This window comes from Staurois parvus, unplaced genomic scaffold (genome assembly GCF_062004578.1).
Source record: "Staurois parvus isolate SC_StPar_1 unplaced genomic scaffold, SC_StPar_1.0 ptg000025l, whole genome shotgun sequence".
NCBI classification, from domain to species: Eukaryota; Metazoa; Chordata; class Amphibia; order Anura; family Ranidae; genus Staurois; species Staurois parvus.
In genome coordinates, this window is record NW_028317821.1 from 4,726,469 (window position 1) to 4,746,205 (window position 19,737).

At 41.6% G+C, this 19,737-nt stretch overlaps 1 protein-coding gene across 3 annotated transcripts in view; it reads left to right on the top strand.

Moving 5' to 3' along the window:
- LOC149471195 (oocyte-specific histone RNA stem-loop-binding protein 2-like) overlaps positions 1–19,737 on the top strand; it is a 53,106-nt gene that overhangs the window by 29,548 nt on the left and 3,821 nt on the right. Inside the window, exons 5-7 of one of the 3 annotated variants that reach the window (XM_089694001.1) lie at positions 908–1,036; positions 13,037–13,174; positions 19,342–19,429. In XM_089694001.1, the coding sequence (XP_089550127.1) occupies positions 908–1,036; positions 13,037–13,174; positions 19,342–19,429 (355 nt within the window). The remainder of the gene's footprint in view (positions 1–907; positions 1,037–13,036; positions 13,175–19,341; positions 19,430–19,737) is intronic. The other 2 variants (XM_089694009.1, XM_089694017.1) reach the window with 2 other exon arrangements.

A 19,737-nucleotide genomic window follows, 5' to 3' on the forward strand; every position in this document is an offset into this window, starting at 1 on the left:
AGAAAGATGGAGACACATTACCTGTACCGATAAATATTTGCAGGTCATGTCACAAGCTGACCTTGACCTACCTTAAAGCACCTCAAGGGGGGGGGGCTTAAACGTCTGTCCTCTAAGACATGGATCCGAAGACATCCCAAGAGAGTGACTTGCCTTTCCCTGCCCCCCCATTTTTTTTTTTTTTTTTTCTTTTCTCCGGTTTCTCTCATTTTTCTCCCTCTCTCCTTCCATACTCCCTGCTACCCTTATTTTCTTAGTTACTTAGATCATATCAGCTGTCTTGCCATAGTAGGTATCAATTGTTATGACTCTATGCAGTCTGTATCGACCACAAATTCAGGCAGCTTTATATGGCTAAGCTCTAATTAGAACAGCATGTTAAAATGTTTCTCTTCTCATATAACTTGGAACATCTAAATGAAGTACGTGTTTTATGACTCAATGTGCTGCAATCTTCCTGTTCGCTTACGTTTGACGAATGTTTGAAATGTGATGTAGTTATCAAGTCTATACCTCTGTATTCTACATTGATATTTACATTATCCTTTGTAAAGTATTCATAAATTTAAAAAAATAAAAAAATCTTGGCCTACTTAGCCATCACAACGGCAAGAAAGATGGGTGACTTTCAGAGCCTGTCTATCAAGGGACCCTTTCTGGTGGAATTAGAGGACAGGGTAGTACTTAGACAGGACCCTCTTTATTTAGCCAAAGTGGCCTCAAGGTTTCATAGGACAACAATCCCATACTGGAAGGGTACAAACTGTAAGGTAGGATGGTGGGATGGAGGATGTAAGAAGATTATGGGGATTCTGAACAACCGATCAGAGTTGTTATAATTATCACTTGGTTAATTCTGTACATGTTGGTCTTTAGTATTCCTATTTTTTTTATGTACTTGCTCTAGCAGTTCCCACAAATTACAGCATTCTTATAGGTTGGAGACGGACGAAGCTGTTCTACAGAGGCGGCAAAAGCAACTAGACTATGGCAAGAACACAGTTGGCTACAGAAGATATCGTCAACAGGTACCCAAGTAAGCCCAATGTAATGCACTTGTGTTTTTCTGTGGGGTTTTTTTTTTTTTCTTCCATTGCCCTTTCCTTTTTTTTCCTTTTTTCCTGTTTTTGCGCATCTAGTGCTTCTGGTATACATTTTAGATAGGTGAAGACCCATCAGTTTGCACTCTACAGCAGAAGTTTATGTATCTTTGTAGTGATGTTCACCAAAACAGATGTGGTAAGCAGTCCTAGCTCTTTGCATCATAGATTAAAAAAAAAAAAAACTGTATTAGAACAGCTTGCCAATGCTACCTGGCATAAAGGAGGTCATAACTTCAATGATACACATATGGACTTAGTACTTGATGTGTAGCAGACACTACCATGCCTGCTACATTTTAGCATATATACAGTAATACATACTAAAACAAGCAAGGTCTTGATGGGGGGGGGGGGGGGGTAGTATTATGAGCACACTGTAACTGTATGCTTCAAATATGTGATTTGTCAAAGACTTGTCTTTGTAATGTACAGCGCTGAGCAAACTATTGGCGCTTTATAAATACTGTATAATATAATAATTAGAAACTCCCATGCAGCATCTTGGACATCCAGCATGCAATAAAAGTACCCCATTAGTGATGAATTGTGTCTTAACAGGAATTCCATGCAACAGACTGTCTTTCACGTTCTGTGCAGGCTTTTTAATGCTTAACTATTATACAGGATTTATTTAGCACCAGCGCTTTACAATATAAAGGGAGACCATACAGCTACGATACAGTTCAATACAAGAGGGTTAGGAGGGCCTGCTCCTTGGCGCTTACAATCTGGAGGGGCTGGTGGTACAAAACGTAATAACTGTGGGGGATGGACTGATAGAAGGAATAGATTCCGTTATTAGCTAGAGGCAGGATAGGCTTCCCTGAAGAGGTTTTCAGAGATCACCTAAAAAATGGCAGAGTAGGTGATAGTTGGATAGATTTGGGTAGAGGGTTCCAGAGGATGGGGGGGTAGGCTCTGGAGATGAGCATGGGAGGAGGAGGAGACAAGGGAGCTAGAGAGCAGGAGGTCCTGCGAGGAGAGGATGGTTTGGGTGATATTTGGAGATGAGATTGGTGATTTAATTTGGGGCAGAGTTATAAATGGCTTTATATGTTAAGGTTTTGAATGCTATTTGTTGGGCAATGGGAAACCAGTGGAGGGATTGGCAAAGAGGGGTGGCAGATATGGAACGGTTAGTAAGGTGGATGAGTCTGGCAGCAGCATTCATGATAGACTGAACAGAGGATAGTCTGCGATTAGGTAGGCCAATGAGGGAGTTACAATATTCAAGGCGAGAGATAACAAGGGAGTGGAATAAGTTGCTTACTGGTTTCAGAGGTTAAGAATGAGCATATCTTGGAGATGTTGTGGAGGTGAAGTCTACAAGATTTGGACAGTGATTGGATTTGGGGCTGAAATGGACAGATGGGAGTCTGGGATTACACCTAGTACCCTGGCATGAGGGGAGGGACTGATGGATGTATTATTGATCTTGATGGAGAATTCAGGGGAGGGGGCATGGGCTGAAGGAAATGGTATGAGCTCCATTTTTTTTAAAGATTTAGTTTGAGGAAGTGGAGTGACATCCATGCTGATATGTCACTTAGGTTAGCAATGCGAGAGGAGACTAAAGGGATGAGGAGTAGAAAGATAGATTTGTGTTATCAGCATAGAGATGGTACTTAAAGCCATGGGAGTTTATCAAGTGACCAAGGGAGGAGATGTAGATGGAGGAGTCCAAGGAGAGAACTTTGACGGACCCCTACAGAAAGGAAGTGGAGAGGAGGAGACAATTAGAGGTAGGAGGAGAACCAGGAGAGAGCAGAGTCTGAGGCCAAGAATGGAGTTTTTTTGAGGAAGGGATGGTCAACAGTATCAAAAGCCGCAGAAAGGTCAAGTAGTAAATGTATGAAGTAGTGGCCATTGGTTTTAGCAGTTAGTAAATTAGTTTTAGTAGGGCAGTTTCAATTGAGTGTAGTGAGCGAAAGTCAAACTGTAAAGGGTAAAGAAGGTTGTGGTCAGTCTACAATCGCCTGAGCTCCTACCTCACTAAGTGTCCTAAGAGTTTAGAGGTAAAGGGGAGAGAATGAAGATATGAAAGAGCATAGGACAGAAGAGGGTGACGTAGTAGTTGAGAGGGGACAGAATCCAGGGGGCACATGGTGAGACGGGCTTCTGATCAAACTTTAGTGACCTCTTCAGCAGTAGTAAGGTCAAAAGAGGAATGTGTTGAGGGAGGTTTAGTATAAGGTATGCTAAGTGGGATAGATGTCTGTATAGCAGAGATGCCCCCACAAATTGCATCAATCTTGTTTTTTAAATGATTTCCATTCTCGTAAGCCGTGAGTGAGTTACTGGGTGGAGGTGGAGAAAGTAGAGTGTTAGAAGAGGATGAGGACTGGATGACAAGGTATTAATAAGAGTGACAAAGTAGGCTTGTTTGGCAGCATGGAGGGAAGAAGGGAAGAATTGTATCTTAAGAAAGCAGATTTATATAGGGTGAATGCTTGCAGAGATTTGGTTTTATGCCACAATCGCTCCAGTGCATGACTGTCGCTTAAGATTTCTGGTGTCGGTCTGCCACGGTTGTAATGGTCGGGGCCTGATGCTTTGTATAAGAGGAGCAAGTGAGTCTAGTGTGGATGAAAGCGAACTGTTGTAGACAGCAGTGGTCAGGGCAGGACAAGGAGAGATTCTGTCATAGAGTTGGTCAGTTGCAGAGTGAAAAGGAGCAGGGTTTAAGTTGTGAAGGTTTCTGCGGGTAATTGCTTGCTGCTTGGAGGGATAAGTGTTTGAAGATGAGGACACTGTGAAGGTGATGAGATTGTGATCAAAGAGGAAAGGGGGTGTTTGTGGGGTAGTAGGGAGTTCAAAGATGGGAGAAAACCATGGTCTAATGTATTCCCATCAGAGTGAGTGGAGGGACTGTATCCATTATGTTAAGGCAAAAGATGAGGTTAGGTTGAAGAGTTGGGATGTAGCTGGGTTGTTCACATTAATGGGTATGTTAAATCTCTAAAAATGATAGTGGGTAGTTCAGAGGAGAGAGTAGAAAAAGTAGCCAAGCAGAGAAGTAATCAAAGTGCAATACCAGTCCTGGAGACTGGTAGATCACTGCAGTCCTCAGAAATTGGAGAAAACAGCCGAATGCAGTGAGTCTCAAAGAAAAGGATAGGAAGGACTTGAAAGGTGATTAGTGGGGATAGAAGCAAACCAACTCCACCTCCTTTCTGACCACTGGGTCTGGGTGAGTGAGTCCAGAGAAGGCCTCCATAGGAAAGTGCTGCGGGAGAAGCAGAATCTGATGTTTGAAGCCAGTTTTTCTAATTGCTAGTAGCTTAAGGGCGTGTGAGACAAAAAAGGTCATGGACAGAGGTAAGCTTATTACAGAGTGGGCATTCCAGAGTGCACATGAAAAAGGGAGGGTGGTTTTTAGGAACACGGGGATTGAGATTAAGTTGAGTGGATTGCAACTATTCCCAAAGGAAGGAGGGTGCTTGGTGTGGGGGTGAGATACTGGAGGACCAGGGTTTGGGGAGATATCCCCAGAGGTTAGGAGAAGGAGGGTGAGGAAAGTAAAATGGGAGCGGGATGTATGAGTGCACATGCCTTCCTGTCCTGGTGATTGGGTCAGCAGGTGAGTAAAGTATTAGCAGGAGGTGATGAGAGCAGTAGTAGGGAGATGGTAGAAGGGAGGGTGATGTGTATAAGCTTTGGAGTGGAGCAGAGTGGTAAAGCAATGAGATTTTGAGAAGAGGATAGTAACTCTTCACACTTTGTAGAAAAGCTTCACTTGCCTGCTCAGTATTTTATTGCATGTACACGGAGCTGCGCATTCCTGGCACACTCTGTATGCTTGAATGACTGATTCCAGTGTGCATGCACAGGAAGACTCCATCCTCCTACTGGCCAATCAAGAGGCCAGAAACTGAACCCAGGAAAAATCACAGCAGCTGGCAAGAGAATACTGTTGCATCTCTGGAAGGTGAATATTTTAAGTTTAGTTCTGCTTTAGGATGACATTACCTGAAACCTTTAATCGGTTATAAACGGTTTTCCTTAGAATATGGTCACTATGGTTGCAAAGAAAAATAACTTTTTAGCCAGTTATCAATTTATTATTTGTAGTGCTAGACCAGGGGTCTCCACTTTCAAAACAAAGGGCTGGTTTACTGTCCTTCACAGTTTTAGGGGTGCTGGATTGCGTCCTGCGGGAGTAGAGCATGTCCCAGGCCCAACATCCGTGAGTAAACAAGGCCTTAGATTTGGTGTTCAGTTGCATAGTGATGGTGGTCAGGAGGAACAGTACACAGTCATTGGTGGAAGGAATAGTTGCCCAGTTATTGTCAGTGGGAGGAATAATGCACCAACATTAGTGTCATTTGGGGGAATTATGCCCCATTGTTGGTGTCAGTGTTGTCTCTAATCGGTGGGAGGAATAGTGCCCCAAGGGCCAAGTAAAGGCTAGCGAAGGGCTGTATCTAGCCCTCAGGCCGCAGTTTGGAGACTAGTGTTCTAGACTGATTCACGCTCCAAACCTTTATGTACTAAATGCAATGACAAAATAGCTGTAGAAGTATTGCCTTCTATAATGCAGTAGTTGATGGAGGTTTGCAAGACCAATTCGGCTCTGTAATCTTATGCGGACTATGTCCAGTCTCCTCCTATGGATCTCTCTCCCCAGTCACCTGATAAAGCTTACTCTGAATGGAAAGCGTTTGAAGCTACATGCAAAGAATCTCAGGCAGTATAGGTGAACTGGTGCAGGATGTGGTAAAATAACTTTTTTTTTTTTTTTTTTTTTTTTTTTGTCCCTGAAGAAGCTAAAGAATTAAAGGAGTAAATCTTTTAAGACAATACCACAATAGTATATTTTGTGAACACAGGGTGGTACAAGGAGTCATTGTGGGATTTAAGCCAAAAGATATGTTCTGGGCAGAGGGATATATTTTAGCAGCAGTACATCTGAGAGTAAAACAAAGTCCAGCCACAAGAAATTGGATCTGCAAAATGGTGTTTGACAATTCCTAGATCATGGAGGGCATCCCCAGATCTATTTTCTTGCCACAAGAGGCAAATCCCTTTTTTCCAAGGTGGTATCCTTACAAGAGGGACCTTTTAGATGGATTGAGTGCCCTCAGAGGCACGAGACTGTTCTTTTTCGATTCCCCTCTGCCTATTCTTCCAAGGGTTTTAATGAAAACCTGACAGGAGTGGGAGGAAGTAATTGCTATAGCTTCTTGCTGACACAGGAGAGTGAGATTTATGCTTCAATAATGGTGGCCAGATAATTCCTCTCCCATGCCGACATTGGTTTCTTCCGATGACCAGTTCTGCATCCAAAAGCAGATAAATCTGACTGCCTGGTGCTTTTGAGCTGGGACCCTCAAAAGGTGGTCTCTGACAAAGTAATCGCTACTTTCAAGAGTAAAAATGTTGATCCTTTGAGTGCTCCTAGTTTATTTTTTTTTTTGTTGGTTTTTTCCTGATGTTGGGCATTCTTCATGCAGGACTAGACAAGGGGCTAAATAGAAGCACCCCAAAAGTCACCATTTTAGCATTTTTCCTAATTGACTAATTGATTCTTCCTAATTAACTTGGATAAACCACCCCAAAGCAGCCAGCATAAACTTGTTTTTATCACCAAATATAACATAATTAATTTGTGGCAGCGCTAAAGTGCTGACAATTACAGTCCCTATAATTAAAAACAATTCCTTAAATATACAGGTGTACCTCGGTTTACGAATTTAATGTATTCTCCAGGACATTTCTTATTGTGAAAAATTCGTAAACCGAAACGTGGTTTCCCATAGGAATGCATTGAAAACCAATTAATCCATTCCAAAGGTCAGAAAAAAGTAGTTGCTGTCACTATAGGTCAGTGTCCGTTTTTAAATGTAAGTACCAGCTTTTTTTTTTTATTGTCTTCACGATAGCTCAGAGAATCAGCTGTCACTTTCCCCCAAGCTAAAAGAAAGTGTTTCCTTTCGTTTATTTCCCCAAGTTGTAAGAAACAAGGTTTCCTTTGTTTCCTGAGATAAAAGAAACAAAGTATCTGGAGAAAGTGACAACTAATTCTGTGAGGGGAAAAAAAGCCGGCAATTGCATTTAAAAATTGGCACTGACATGCACTTCGTATTGAGAGAAAAAAATTGTAAACCGAGACATTTGCAATGGATTGTCTTTTGTAAACTGAAAATTACGTTAACCGAGGCGTTTGTAAACCGAGGTACACCTGTAGATGCAAATATAAATGCAAAATCTTCATTCAAAGGTAGGAGCTCAACCCCAATTCCGTGAGAAGTTAACACACTGCACCATGGTGATAGAGCCAAGCAGCTTACCAGATGGATATGACCCTCAAATTAGAGTGGTCATAAAAGCCTGATGTTTCAATGGAAAACCTGGCTCCACATCAGTCACCTCCAATTAGTACGTCCTCCGAAACGGTCATACTTTGTGGCCAGATGCCATCACTCCAGAGCAGCAGTAGGAAAAAACTGAAGATGATCAGATTAAAGCATAACTCTTCTCCCAGAAATTTACTCGCTTTGTCTGTTTCCTCTCTCAGCCCAAACCTGTGAGTGGGATCTCACCTCAGGACTTTAGTCTTCTATTCAGGCCAGGCTCCAGTCCACTGACCCCCCCCCCCCCCCCCCCTTTACCAGTCATCTGATGATCCTGGAACACATCTGATACTGGAACTTCCTCCAAAGCAACCAGTCAGGTTTTTTGGATCTGTCTTTTGGCCCTCCTTCTGTTGCTCTCACACATTCTGCCACAAGTAAACTCAGGAGAAATACAGGCTGCTCTGGAAGAAGACTGGTTGTTTCAAGGAGCACAGTATGATAATATATGAACAAAAATAAGCTGCATGGTCGAGTTGCCAGAAAGAAGCCTATACTGTGCCAATGCAACACAAAAGCCTGGTTAAAATATTCCTCGATACCTTGACATGCCTCACAGCTTGTGGCACACCATAATCAGGAGTGACCAGACCAAAATAGTTTCACAACCATAAACTCTACCTTTTTGGAGAGGGGTGAACAAGGCCTATAGCAACAAGAATGCCATCCCCACTGTTAAGCATGCTGGTAGCTCACTTATGCTTTGAAGGTGTGAGCTCTAAAGGCACAGGGAACCTTGCGAAAATTGATGGCAAGGTGAATGCAGCATGTTATCAGAAAATATTTGCAGACTATTTGCATTCTTCTGCATGAAAACAGTGCACGGGACGCCCTTGAACTTTCCAGCATGACAATGGCCCGCAGCACAAGACCAAGTTGGCCACTCTAGAACCTTCACCTTTTTCTGCTGTAACCACTGGAGTGGTCATCAGTCTCCTTAATATAAGCCAGTCTGGGGAGATTTCAAACTTGCAGTTCACGCAAGATGACCAAATATTTCACATGACATGAAGGCATTTTGCCAAGACAAAGGAGCGGCTATACCACCAAGAATTCAGGGCCTCATAGACTATTACAAAAGACTGCACGCTGTCATTGATGCTAAAGGGAACAATACACAGTATTGAACTAGGGGTATGCAGATTTTTGATTGTGCCATTCTGTTATGACCTACAGTTGAATATGAATCCTTTGAGTGAGCAGACAAAACATCTAATTTCTTGTTTTGCTATGGTACATACTGTATATTATGTTTGCTAAAAGTTTACATACTCTTGGATAATTGGTAAGTACTTTAAAACTGTATACAAATATGTAAACTTGAAAGAAACTGACCCAAAACATTCCATTCACTATTTTTTTTCACCCACTCAAGTATGTGCTGTGGTTGAAAGATTGCACGTGTATTGGCTTCTATGGGGATACCTAATTTGCCAAAAAAGTGGACCTTTTTGGCCAAAGCATGGGGATATCTCCTGTACACAGCATATCAGTTTTTGGCTTTTAGAAGACCTGATTTTTTTTGCATGGTACAAGGTGTGTTTATGGAAATCCTTTTTTTTTTCTTTTTTTTTTTTTTTTTTTTTTTTTAAATTCTGCCAGTTGGATTTGCTGTCTTCTACAGGCCTGTCCTTTTCAGCAGGATACTTTTTTATTTTTCTGTTTGCACACCATAATAAATTTCAGCTAACCACCTATAGCAGCGCTTGCCTTGTCTCTGGTCATGCCTTACCAATACACTTTTCCTGAAGTCTAATCCCTGGTTCACATGTATGCAAATTGGATGCGTTCTTTGTACTGCATCCAATTCGCATGATATGTGAACCAAAATAGCACTCTATGGAGTTGGCAGTGCAATTTATTTTATTTTATTTTTTTGTGTCCGGTTCAGATGTGATTTTCAAGTGTCATACACTTAATAAAAAAAAAAAAATATATTCACTCCTGACCTGCTAAACGAAATCGCACCAGACTCCTTTTACAAGTCGCACTGAAACCAATCCCACACATGTGAACCTGGTCTTAGACTCTAAAATGAGGACAATGTTACTCAGAAACATATTAGCACCTGCAATGTTTGCTTTTAATGCTAAAAAGCATACTAGTGTCACGCTAGTGCTTTTGTCCATTCAGAGCAAGTAGGTTAGTATGCTTTAACCCCCCTCCCCAGCATTAACATGGTTTCTTTGCTCTCTTAGGTCTCCATTCAGTGGCGGGAGCTGTGAGGTCTGACAAACTCCAAAAGGGGTGGACTGAATGGGCAGGTCATACTAAACAATGCTACCCTCATTTTCTCCAAACCTCAAAAGTCCTTAAAAATGGTAACATTTAAATCTCATGGCAATGCTTAATGTGGTTGAAACCACTCGCATATACCCAATGAAGTGACTAGCATCAGGTGATACACAGATGAAACAAATCATCCTACACAAATTGCAGCTGCATCTGCAGCCATCTCTTCTGTAGATCGTTCTAAAAAATAAAAGGATTTTGTCTCGGTGTAGATTTTGGTGAAGGGAGCTCTGATCCCTGATTGGAGAATTTTTTATTTTTTCTCGTGTTGGGAAAACCTGTCGGATAACATGAATGAGCAGCTGAGAGAAATCACACTCTGTGCTTTGGATAGAGAAGTACACAGCGTAGAAGGGGTGTGCTTTGCTCATATTTCATGTCTGAATTTTACAACCACTTTAAGCCATACCATGCTTAAAACACATTTTCATGTTGGAATGCAGAGACCTATAAACATTACAGCCCAGGATCTTCAAAAAAAAAACTTTACTGTGGCCCTGTTGTAGTACATGGTTAAATTGTAAACCAGTCTAGAGAATAGTTTGAGGCATACACATCTGTCATGACTGGCTGTATTGACCTGTTTGACTGGAAATTGATCTCCCAGAGCCAAACTTTTTTTATTCTTCTTGCTGTAATGGAACTACTTTCATGAAGTGTGGTTAAAGGGTAAGTTAACCTTTTTGTAACATGTTACATCTGTATTCGGGGTATAATGTTGTTGCTGCAGACATCGCTGTGGCAAAAACCCTGCGGACTTGAGTATTTTTTTTTTATTTATTTTTTTTTTAAGTTTACAGATTATAATATTAAATTACAGTATTTGTAATTTTCTGTAACCTTTTCATGCACTGTTTAAGGCCACATTTATACTTGCAAATTGACGTGACGTGTACATGAGAAATCCAAACAGTGTGGCCAGGGCCAATCGGTAACAGGTGGTTGCTGCATAGCAATTACATAACTGCTGCAGTTAGCTGTGGGAGCTGGTAGCCTCCCAATGCTTTCAATTGGTCTAATCGCCGGGACCCCCTCACTGGGTTTCTTGCATATATACTGTCTGTTCCATACAAAAGTGTGAATGTCCATTATACAAAATCATGGTGCTACAACCTATGGACTCCCTATAAATTATAGGAGTTACTTCACCTGTACGGAGACCACAGCCAGACACGCTGTTGAAACATACATCCAAGTACAGAAAGACCAGCACCCAGGCGTTCAGTGCATATAAAATCTTATTATAAACCCATAGGGACAAAAAATTAATTACTCAATATATACAGACGTGTTTCTGCCCTTACGGGCTTTAAGCTGGCCATAAATTGATCAAATCTCAGCTGGTCCAGCAGTGACTGGCCAAGATTTGATCCATCTATGGGCAGGCCGGTTGTGCTGAAGTCTATCATAGCTCATCTTCAGTACATCAATTGACTTCAGTATACCGGTCAGATTTTTTTTGCATGTAACCACTGCCAGTGGCTATAACCACCAGCCGTTATTGTGTTCCCCACAGGCAGAACAAAATAGTGCTGTGGGAGCGATTCCCCCATCAACGCTGTCTGTGGTGATGGAGGATTCGAACAATTTTCTTTTCTTCCATCTGAGGTGGAAAGAAAGCAAATTGCTTAATCTATGGGCTGCTGAAGTCATAGCCACAACTTTTTATGAACTGCAACTTTTTATGAACTGAATGGCTGGGTGCCGACCTTTCTCTACTTGGACAAAAGTGAATGTAACCTTCAACAATAGTTTCAAATCGTTAAAGCTCTGAATGCTTCATTTGGAAATTAAGACATTTACCTCTAAAGAAGCTAATGTAGTGTAAACTGTTACATTTCTTTCTAGGTGTGGCAGTGATGGATGTAGCCATCTGAACCCTCTTGTATTGAGTGGTATTGTAGCTGTACTTTCCCCAGTGATTTTATACTAGGGCTTAGATCAGGGGTCCTCAAACTATGGAACTACAGTGTGCGAGCCAGATATGGCCCACCAAAGTCAATTATCCAGCCCACCCATTAGCCAAAACGAGGAGGGGTGGGCGAGTGACCTGGGCGCTTCCCCCCAGAAGAAGTGGTAGGAACGGGGACCTGGTGAGGCGGCTGCGTGCTGCTGGAGGGTGTGGGGATGGCATGCTGCTGCTTTTGCAGGTTAGTACTTTTTACTTTCCAACTGCCTCCATATACCCAGAGAAGGAGCGGCTGATCGGCTGCTATGAGGGGAAGGCAGTGAAGGAGTTGATGCTGGCGGTGGCTGTGCTACAGAGCCTGGAGGCAGCCTGTACAGAGCCACCAGCTGGAGCTACTGAGAGGGCAAATAGCAGCTCATCACCCAGTACAAGCAAAAGGTGCTGAGGAAGCATGCCCAGGAGGCACCGATCCATAATACACCTCCCCCTAAATGGTTGGGTAGTGGGGGAGGTGTATTATAGATCTGTATGTAGATGGAGGTGTGTTGTAGGCTAAGGGTTTAGTCTTAACCCTACAATACACCTCCCCCAGTATCTACCTACAGTACACCTCCCCCCTATCACCCAATACGAACAGTACACTCCCCACCTACTGATCTACAATACATCCCCCCCAGTAATGACCTACAATAACCTCCCAATTTACAGTACACCTCATGTACAATACACCTCCCCAGCAGTGTATTTACCATGAGGCAAACTCCTTATTTGGTGGAGGATGGAGGTGACGGGGAGGCTTGGTGCCTGATTCTTGTGTTGCCTAGGGCAGCACCAGAAATTAATACACCACTGCTGGGCGCAAGAATATACTGGGGAGGGGAGACTATGCTGAAGCCTCAAGTGTGCAGTCTGTATGCAGGACTGGTGACCAGTACATAAATGGCTGCCTTCTCCTGTCTGTAGACCTGCTGAGCTGTGTGCCAAGTATGCCCCTGCACCGGCATATATGTAGGAGTTCATTCATATTTTTTTCAAACTATAGATTGTCCCTTAACTGTATGAGGTACAGTGAACTGGCCCCCTGTTTAAAAAGTTTGAGGACCCCTGGCTTAGACTGTTGTCCCATGTGCTAGAAATCTCTGCACAGGGTGAGAATTGTATTCATCACATACAGTACATCTGGGTGGGTGTTGGCGTTTGTAGATGTATGTAGCTTACAGCATTAGCCTGCACTTGTCCAGAAAGTCCATAGTGCTATATAGGTATCCGTGTCTCCTAGCTTACACAGCTTTCTTTTCCCAATGGCTAAACAAAATTCCACATGCAAAGTCTCAAGTTAGTTGGCAGGTTTATTATAATGTGTGATTTTGTTTATGCAGATCGGAAAGGGAGCCAGGTATTCACCCTCGTACGCCCAACAAATATAGGAAATATAGTCGGCGATCATGGGACATGCAGATTAAACTTTGGAGGCGTGCTCTTCATGCTTGGGATCCCCCTGAAGAGCTGTCATCTGAGTAAGTCTCCCATTCATGTTTACCAAGGTCTTGATGACTTTAAAAATGCCCTTGTTTTATGAAAAGTCATGTGATTTGTTTTTTTTTTTTTAACCGCCGTTTGATCAGTGGGTGCTGCAAGGGTGGTAAATGACCTGGGGCACCAGGAAAAAGGTTAATAGCTTAAGGAGTACTAAAATATGGGTGTATTTAGGATGCATAGCTAGAGACCCTTACTAATTTGTGGTTTGTGTTGGTAAGCTAGTGGATAGAAATCTAGTTTTGTTTGGAAACCTGGGTACAGTGTTGTCAGTTTACATCATTTTTAACTGGGTACTGACTGTCGATAATGTCCTGAAAGTGGAATGAGAGAATTTTGAATTGGTGACTGTACAACATGTTGCACACAATCTGAAATGATCACAAGTGTCTTATCAATTGTTCTCAATTGGGGGGCTTTCAAGATGCTTTGATATTGAGTTGCATGTGCACTTACTGTGACGATCCCAGGATCGCTGCCACCAATATGTGACGATCGCTGCCACCAATATGTGACGAACGTGGCGTCAGACCCCAGCCCTTCTCACCAAACTCGTGGCTGAAGGACTAGCCAATCTAAAACTGCGATGTCACGTGCGTAACAATGCCACACCCAGCTGCACCCTTCACAATGATTTTCCAGCTAATTGGACCACAATCTGTGTACCAGCAGCCTGAATGCGATTGTTACTGGGTCAGGTTAATTACGCAATTAACCCTTCACACTGCCACCTCCTTTTTGTACAGAGGAAACTCTGCGATATCAGCTATAACAATATAATGGTTGAGATAATCGTCTGTATAACGTGGTCACCACAGGCCGGTTATACAGAGGGTTATACAAACACAGTAGCACTCTTTTAGAGGAAGGAATTTGTTTTTTGCAATAAAGAGCTATGGGTTAGCAGATCAAGTTTCAGAGCGAAAGGGTGCGGGTCTCCCCAGGTGGTTCTGAGAAAAAGGGAGAATTCTTCAACGCACACTCCGCTCCTCACAAGACCTCCTTCTCTCTAGTTCCCTGGTCTCCTCCTCCCATGCCCGCCTCCAGGACTTCTCCAGGGTGTCACCCATCCTCTGGAACTCCCTGCCCCAACCCATCAGATTATCACCTACTCTCCTCTCCTTTAGGCGCACCCTGAAAACCCATCTCTTCAGGGAAGCCTACCTCACCCCCTGCTAACTTGCTGACCTCCTCCACTCTTCCTACCACTCCATCCCCCACAGCTATCTCCTCTCCATCCCTTCTAGATTGTAAGCTCGAAAGAGCAGGGCCCTCGATCCCCTCATGTTTTGCATTGTATTGGTATTGTTCTGTCACATGTTCTGTCCCCCTTTGTAATGTACAGCGCTGAGTGAACTATTGGCGCTTTATAAATACTGTATAATAATAATAATAATAACTTACTTTCTTAGGCCTAACAGCTCATTTTGTAGTTCCCCAGCAGGGGGTGTCTCTGAAGTCACGGACCAATACCCCATTTAGGGCTGGAAGGTCTGGGCGTAGACTTAAACTAGAGCCAAAATCTCTTCTAGTTCATATTTTGGCTCATAACTTTCCATATGCACAAGTGACACTCCACCCGCAGGTAGATTATTATGCAGACACGTCTGAGGATTGATTAGATATGAAATATGAAATTCTACACTGAATGGTTCACGAGATCTACTTTTCTGCTTTCCTATGTATTCCAGTCAAGGAGTGACCTATCAAACGGTTCGTCTCCTTTTGGCCAATCTGACGATGTGCCTGTTTTTTATGTAAGTCTCTCATATTCCAAGATGTGAGACATAGGGGAAAATGGATTTTAAAAGTGTTTTATCTGGTTCTTGCTTCGTTGGATTGCCTTGAACTCCTGGGAAGGCTTGTGTTATCTTTTCCGAGGTGTGATATTGCACAGCTCTCTGACAACCAGGCACCTTGAGACACTTCCAACACACATGTCCCTGTGGATTAACAGAGGGAAGGGGGAGAATGAGGGACAACATGGAGATTTCTTAACAAAATGGAGGACTGCGTCAATCTCTGGGTGTACGATTGTGACACTTACATTGCGACACTTACAACTTATTACTAATGTCCATATAAAAACATATGGGTAGCAGTGATCATAACATCAGTGGCATACCTGTCATATCTGGTAATGGAGGCCAAAAACGTTTAACACTGCCCCACTTCCTTCCCCCTGCACACATAGAATAGTGTCTGCAGCACCTGATTGTGGGTGTGGCCAAATTACATGAATAGTGGGAGGGGTTTAAAGGGGTACGGTTAATAAATCCTGAGCCTACTCACTGTATACACAACGCACGCCACAATAGTTGTACCTACACATTCAGAAGTTGATAGCTCAAAGTGCAGGGCCTAGACTGGCCATAAATTATACAATTGTACAATTTTCCATAGATTTAGCAAAACCACACAATGTGAGGTCAAACCTAACCTAAAGGAATTGAATAAGAAAATTGTAGAATGTATGCTCAGCCTTTAGAAGTGGTTAACACACAGGTCACTACATGGAATAAACCAAAAATTGCACCCTTCTGCCAGTACAGACTGTAGGTAAAAACACTGCAAAATATATTCCATGGGCAAGGAATCTAACCCTTTTTCTGCCAGGGCAGTTTTTTTTCATGTTTTTAAGAAATCATTTTAGGTCTAAAGTCCATGGAGCATAAAGTGAAGTTCCAATTTGTCACACAATATTTATGCAATGGCTTATTGGTGCAAAATTCAGTAAAAATATATTTAATTTTAGGACACAAAATGCAATATACATGTATTACCCCTTATTTTGGTGAAATATGAAAGATGAGGTGCCAAATATAAATGGATACCCAACCTTTTATAATTTATTATATTTTTTTTCTTTTTCTAACTTTTTCACTAAAACTTGCATACAAGAAGTCTTCTATGTGATATGATAAATAAGGGAGTCCCGCTCATCTGACTTTCTTGCCGGATTGCTATAGAAACTACTTCATGGCATGGATTCAAGTAACCCCTCCCGCTGGGAATTCCTCCTAGATGCTATTCTCCCAATACCCCCTTGTGGATGAATCCAAATCTCCTATTTTTCTCTGTTCCAGTTCCTTCACTCTGGGCTGTTGGTGGTGTGCATTATTTGGCCCACATCTGTGAGAATTGCATCCCTAAAATATGACATCCTCAAACGCCAGTTTTGCCTAACTTCTATGTCTTCCAGATCCTTCAGCTACACCAGGCTTTGTCCACTCAATTTGGAAGTTCACCTCTGATTATACAACAGTTTTGATATTGAATCACTCCTCTGGGATGAGTCTCTTCAACCCCTCTGAACCATATATAGGACCTTGCAGCCTACTCTGCATCATAGTCTGGACAAATTGAGATCTTCCTGGCTGGTGGAGCTGGATAGTGAGGATTGGGAGGAAATTTGGGAGTGCCCATTTTCCCAACTTGTTTCTTCCAGGGATCAGCTGATCCAGTTTAAAATTCTATATTTTTATCTAGACTCCATAGTATTTACCTGAACTGCCTTCCACATTGCTGGTATTGTCAAGCAGAACTGGCTGATTATTTCCATATAATTTGGTCATGCCCCCAACATTAAAAAAAAAAAAAAAAAAATTTGCAAGCCTCTGACCAAAAGGTTTAATCGACTATCCCCATCCCACTATCCCCATCCCACAACAAACTGACATCTGCCTTGGACTGGTGAAAGCTCTGGCCTCCTCCTGGGCTGTTCATACACCACTGAGGTTTTCATTTTACTCTAGGAAATCAATTATTAAATGGAAGTTTGGAAAGGCTCCCAGTGTGGGATTTTGGATACATCTTGTAATTCTGCCATACACCTTTTTATAAGGAGACGTATGTCTCAAGGCTGCACAAAAGTTCCACAAGGTGTGGAATATCTGGCTAGAGTCGGATGCTGCCACTGTAGATCAACAGGACTCTGGGGCCACTACCAGACCATCAAAGCATTGCCTATGTTCACTCCCAAACCTGGGTACAAAGGTACTGAGAGCTCCTTGACCCATAAAGTGATCAGTGCTGTATCATCCTAGAGTTCCTGAGGCTGTGTCTTGGATGGTGGTGAAGGGATGAGTTATCCTGGGTCAATTACTCTTTGATTAGCCATAATTGCCTCAGCGTGGCAGTATGTGTGCTCTATGAATAGCAAGGATGAGTTAGGTTTTTGTTTGGTTTTTTGCTTTCTGTTTATGCACTTTGTTGTATTACCTTGAGTCAGGATGCCCAGAGGCTCTTTTTGTACTCTTACCTTTACTGAAAACGCTACAGAAAAATACATAAGTGGTCAGTATAGTGAACTTGGTGCTGTTTTCACTTTAAAGTCAGTACAATGGTCCAGGGGGTACTCTGTATGTGGAGGTTAAAATTTTCTCCAGATGTAGGCTTCTTCACAATGAGTTGTCAAAATGTGGAATGGATGCTCTTAAATTAGTTCTGGCCAACTTTAATTTTGCGGTAGATAATGAATTCATCTCAAGGTTTGACGTGCATTCTGGGAGTGCTTTTCTGGTGACTATTTAGAGTTGAGTTACTATAGCCCTTTCCTTCAGCCTGAATCTTAATGGCCATTCTTTTCTGACCTTCCTCATTAAGGTGTTTAGAATGTAATGCCATCTGCGGAACTTTACTACTCGATGAATTTTCCTACGTTCTCTGAAGGCTATGCATGAAAATCCTATGAGCAGTTACAAAATACTGATACTAGCCCATTCAACACCAACAATCATTCTGGTGTTTTGATGTGAACTAATGCTCCAAACTCTGTACATATGTGGTTGATTACAAGCTGGAATTTGTTTGTTTTAGGGTAATTATGCACTTTATATATAGTTTGCAGTGATATTTATAAAATTTAAATTTTTTTTTCTTTTTTTTTTTTTTTCCTCACATGAGTGCTGTGACACTGGAGTGTTTTCTTTTTTTTTTTTTTTTTGATGATACACGTGTGGCACTTTAGTTCTGGGATTTAAAAGGTAATATACTATGTTGAGATTTTGTTTTTTGAGGTATTTGAAGAGCACCTGTGATTGATTTGCATCTTCTTCAGTGGAGTAGGAAGCGTCTTCCTATCAAATTGATCTTTGTTTGGACACATTATTTGGACACTTTGCATATTGGGACTTTATTTATTTTTGTTCTTTTATATATATTTGATATGTATTTTTTGGGTAAACTCTTTGGGTTTTGATCTTTTCACTATAATTGTGGGTTTTTGGGTTTAAGTCAATGAATATATATTTTTATTAGTACTTCAGGGGAAGGATATTGATATGACTTTAAGGGATTTTTGAGGTGTGTGTGTATGTATGTGTATGTATATGTATGTGTGTGTGTGTGTATATATATATATATATATATATATATATATATATATATATATATATATATATATGTATGTATATGTGTGTGTGTGTGTGTATATATATATATATATATATATATATATATGTGTGTGTGTGTGTGTGTATATATATATAGTGCTGATTTATACTTATAATGCTCCAAACCTGTATAATTTGATTGGCGAGTGTATGCTACCATGTAGATTACACCACAGGAAACAATTTGTTCCATCAGTGATTTACCATTCAGCAATCAAAAACGAGAAGCGCACCAACCTTGCGCATTACCTCAGTAACCAAAGTTTATTAATTGTAAAATAATACTCACAAACAGCGAATAAAATCAGGCATATTGGTCCTCAAAGGGACCTGAAAAGTAGAAAGCCAGCGCGGATCCCATCATGGGGGTAGATACTCAGTGCAGCTGGCGCGTTTCAAAGGGCATCCCTTCAGCAGAGCTCTGAAGGGATGCCATTCGAAAACTACTCAACAAACCAGTACAAATGCCATATTTACATTTTAAGCTATGGCATCTCAGACCACATACCAACAGACTTTTTATAAATCTAGGCTATAGTCCAGGCTGCATTTTCTGCAAATGTTTCACTTTAGTACATTTTTATTGGAAAAACAAAACTTCAGGTATAAAACAGTGTCAGAAAACTGTTTCTAATATCCAAGAAGATATTAGACAGCAGGAACATAGCTGCTGAGAATGTGGAAACAGCCCGTTTTCTGCAAATGTTTCATCGGTTAAATTCACTTGTAATATCACTGTTATATTTGCTACTTAGGAAAGAAGTGTCATATGATACAAACCAAAGTTTGTTTGAATCCTGGAGTTCCCTTCAAGGTTTGGAGGCTGATCTGTTTGACTTACAGGTATGCAAGATCCTATAACTGAATGCTCAGTAACTGTTATCTGTATTATGCAGAAGTGTTTTGAGTAGGCAATGTTCATTCATTCTAGTTTGGCTGTCGTTCTGATCCAGCATCTTTATGCATCTGAAATATACTCCCTGCATAAAGGAGAAAAAATAAAGGACTAATTGTCACATTGCTTAACAGTGCCCCAAGAAAAGTTTCCTTGGCACTCATTTATACTGAAGGCAGTTGGCTTAAAACTATTCTAATGCATCAATTCGCTCTTCTGCATTAGGAATTTCTTATAAATTGCCATTGTTTGGTTG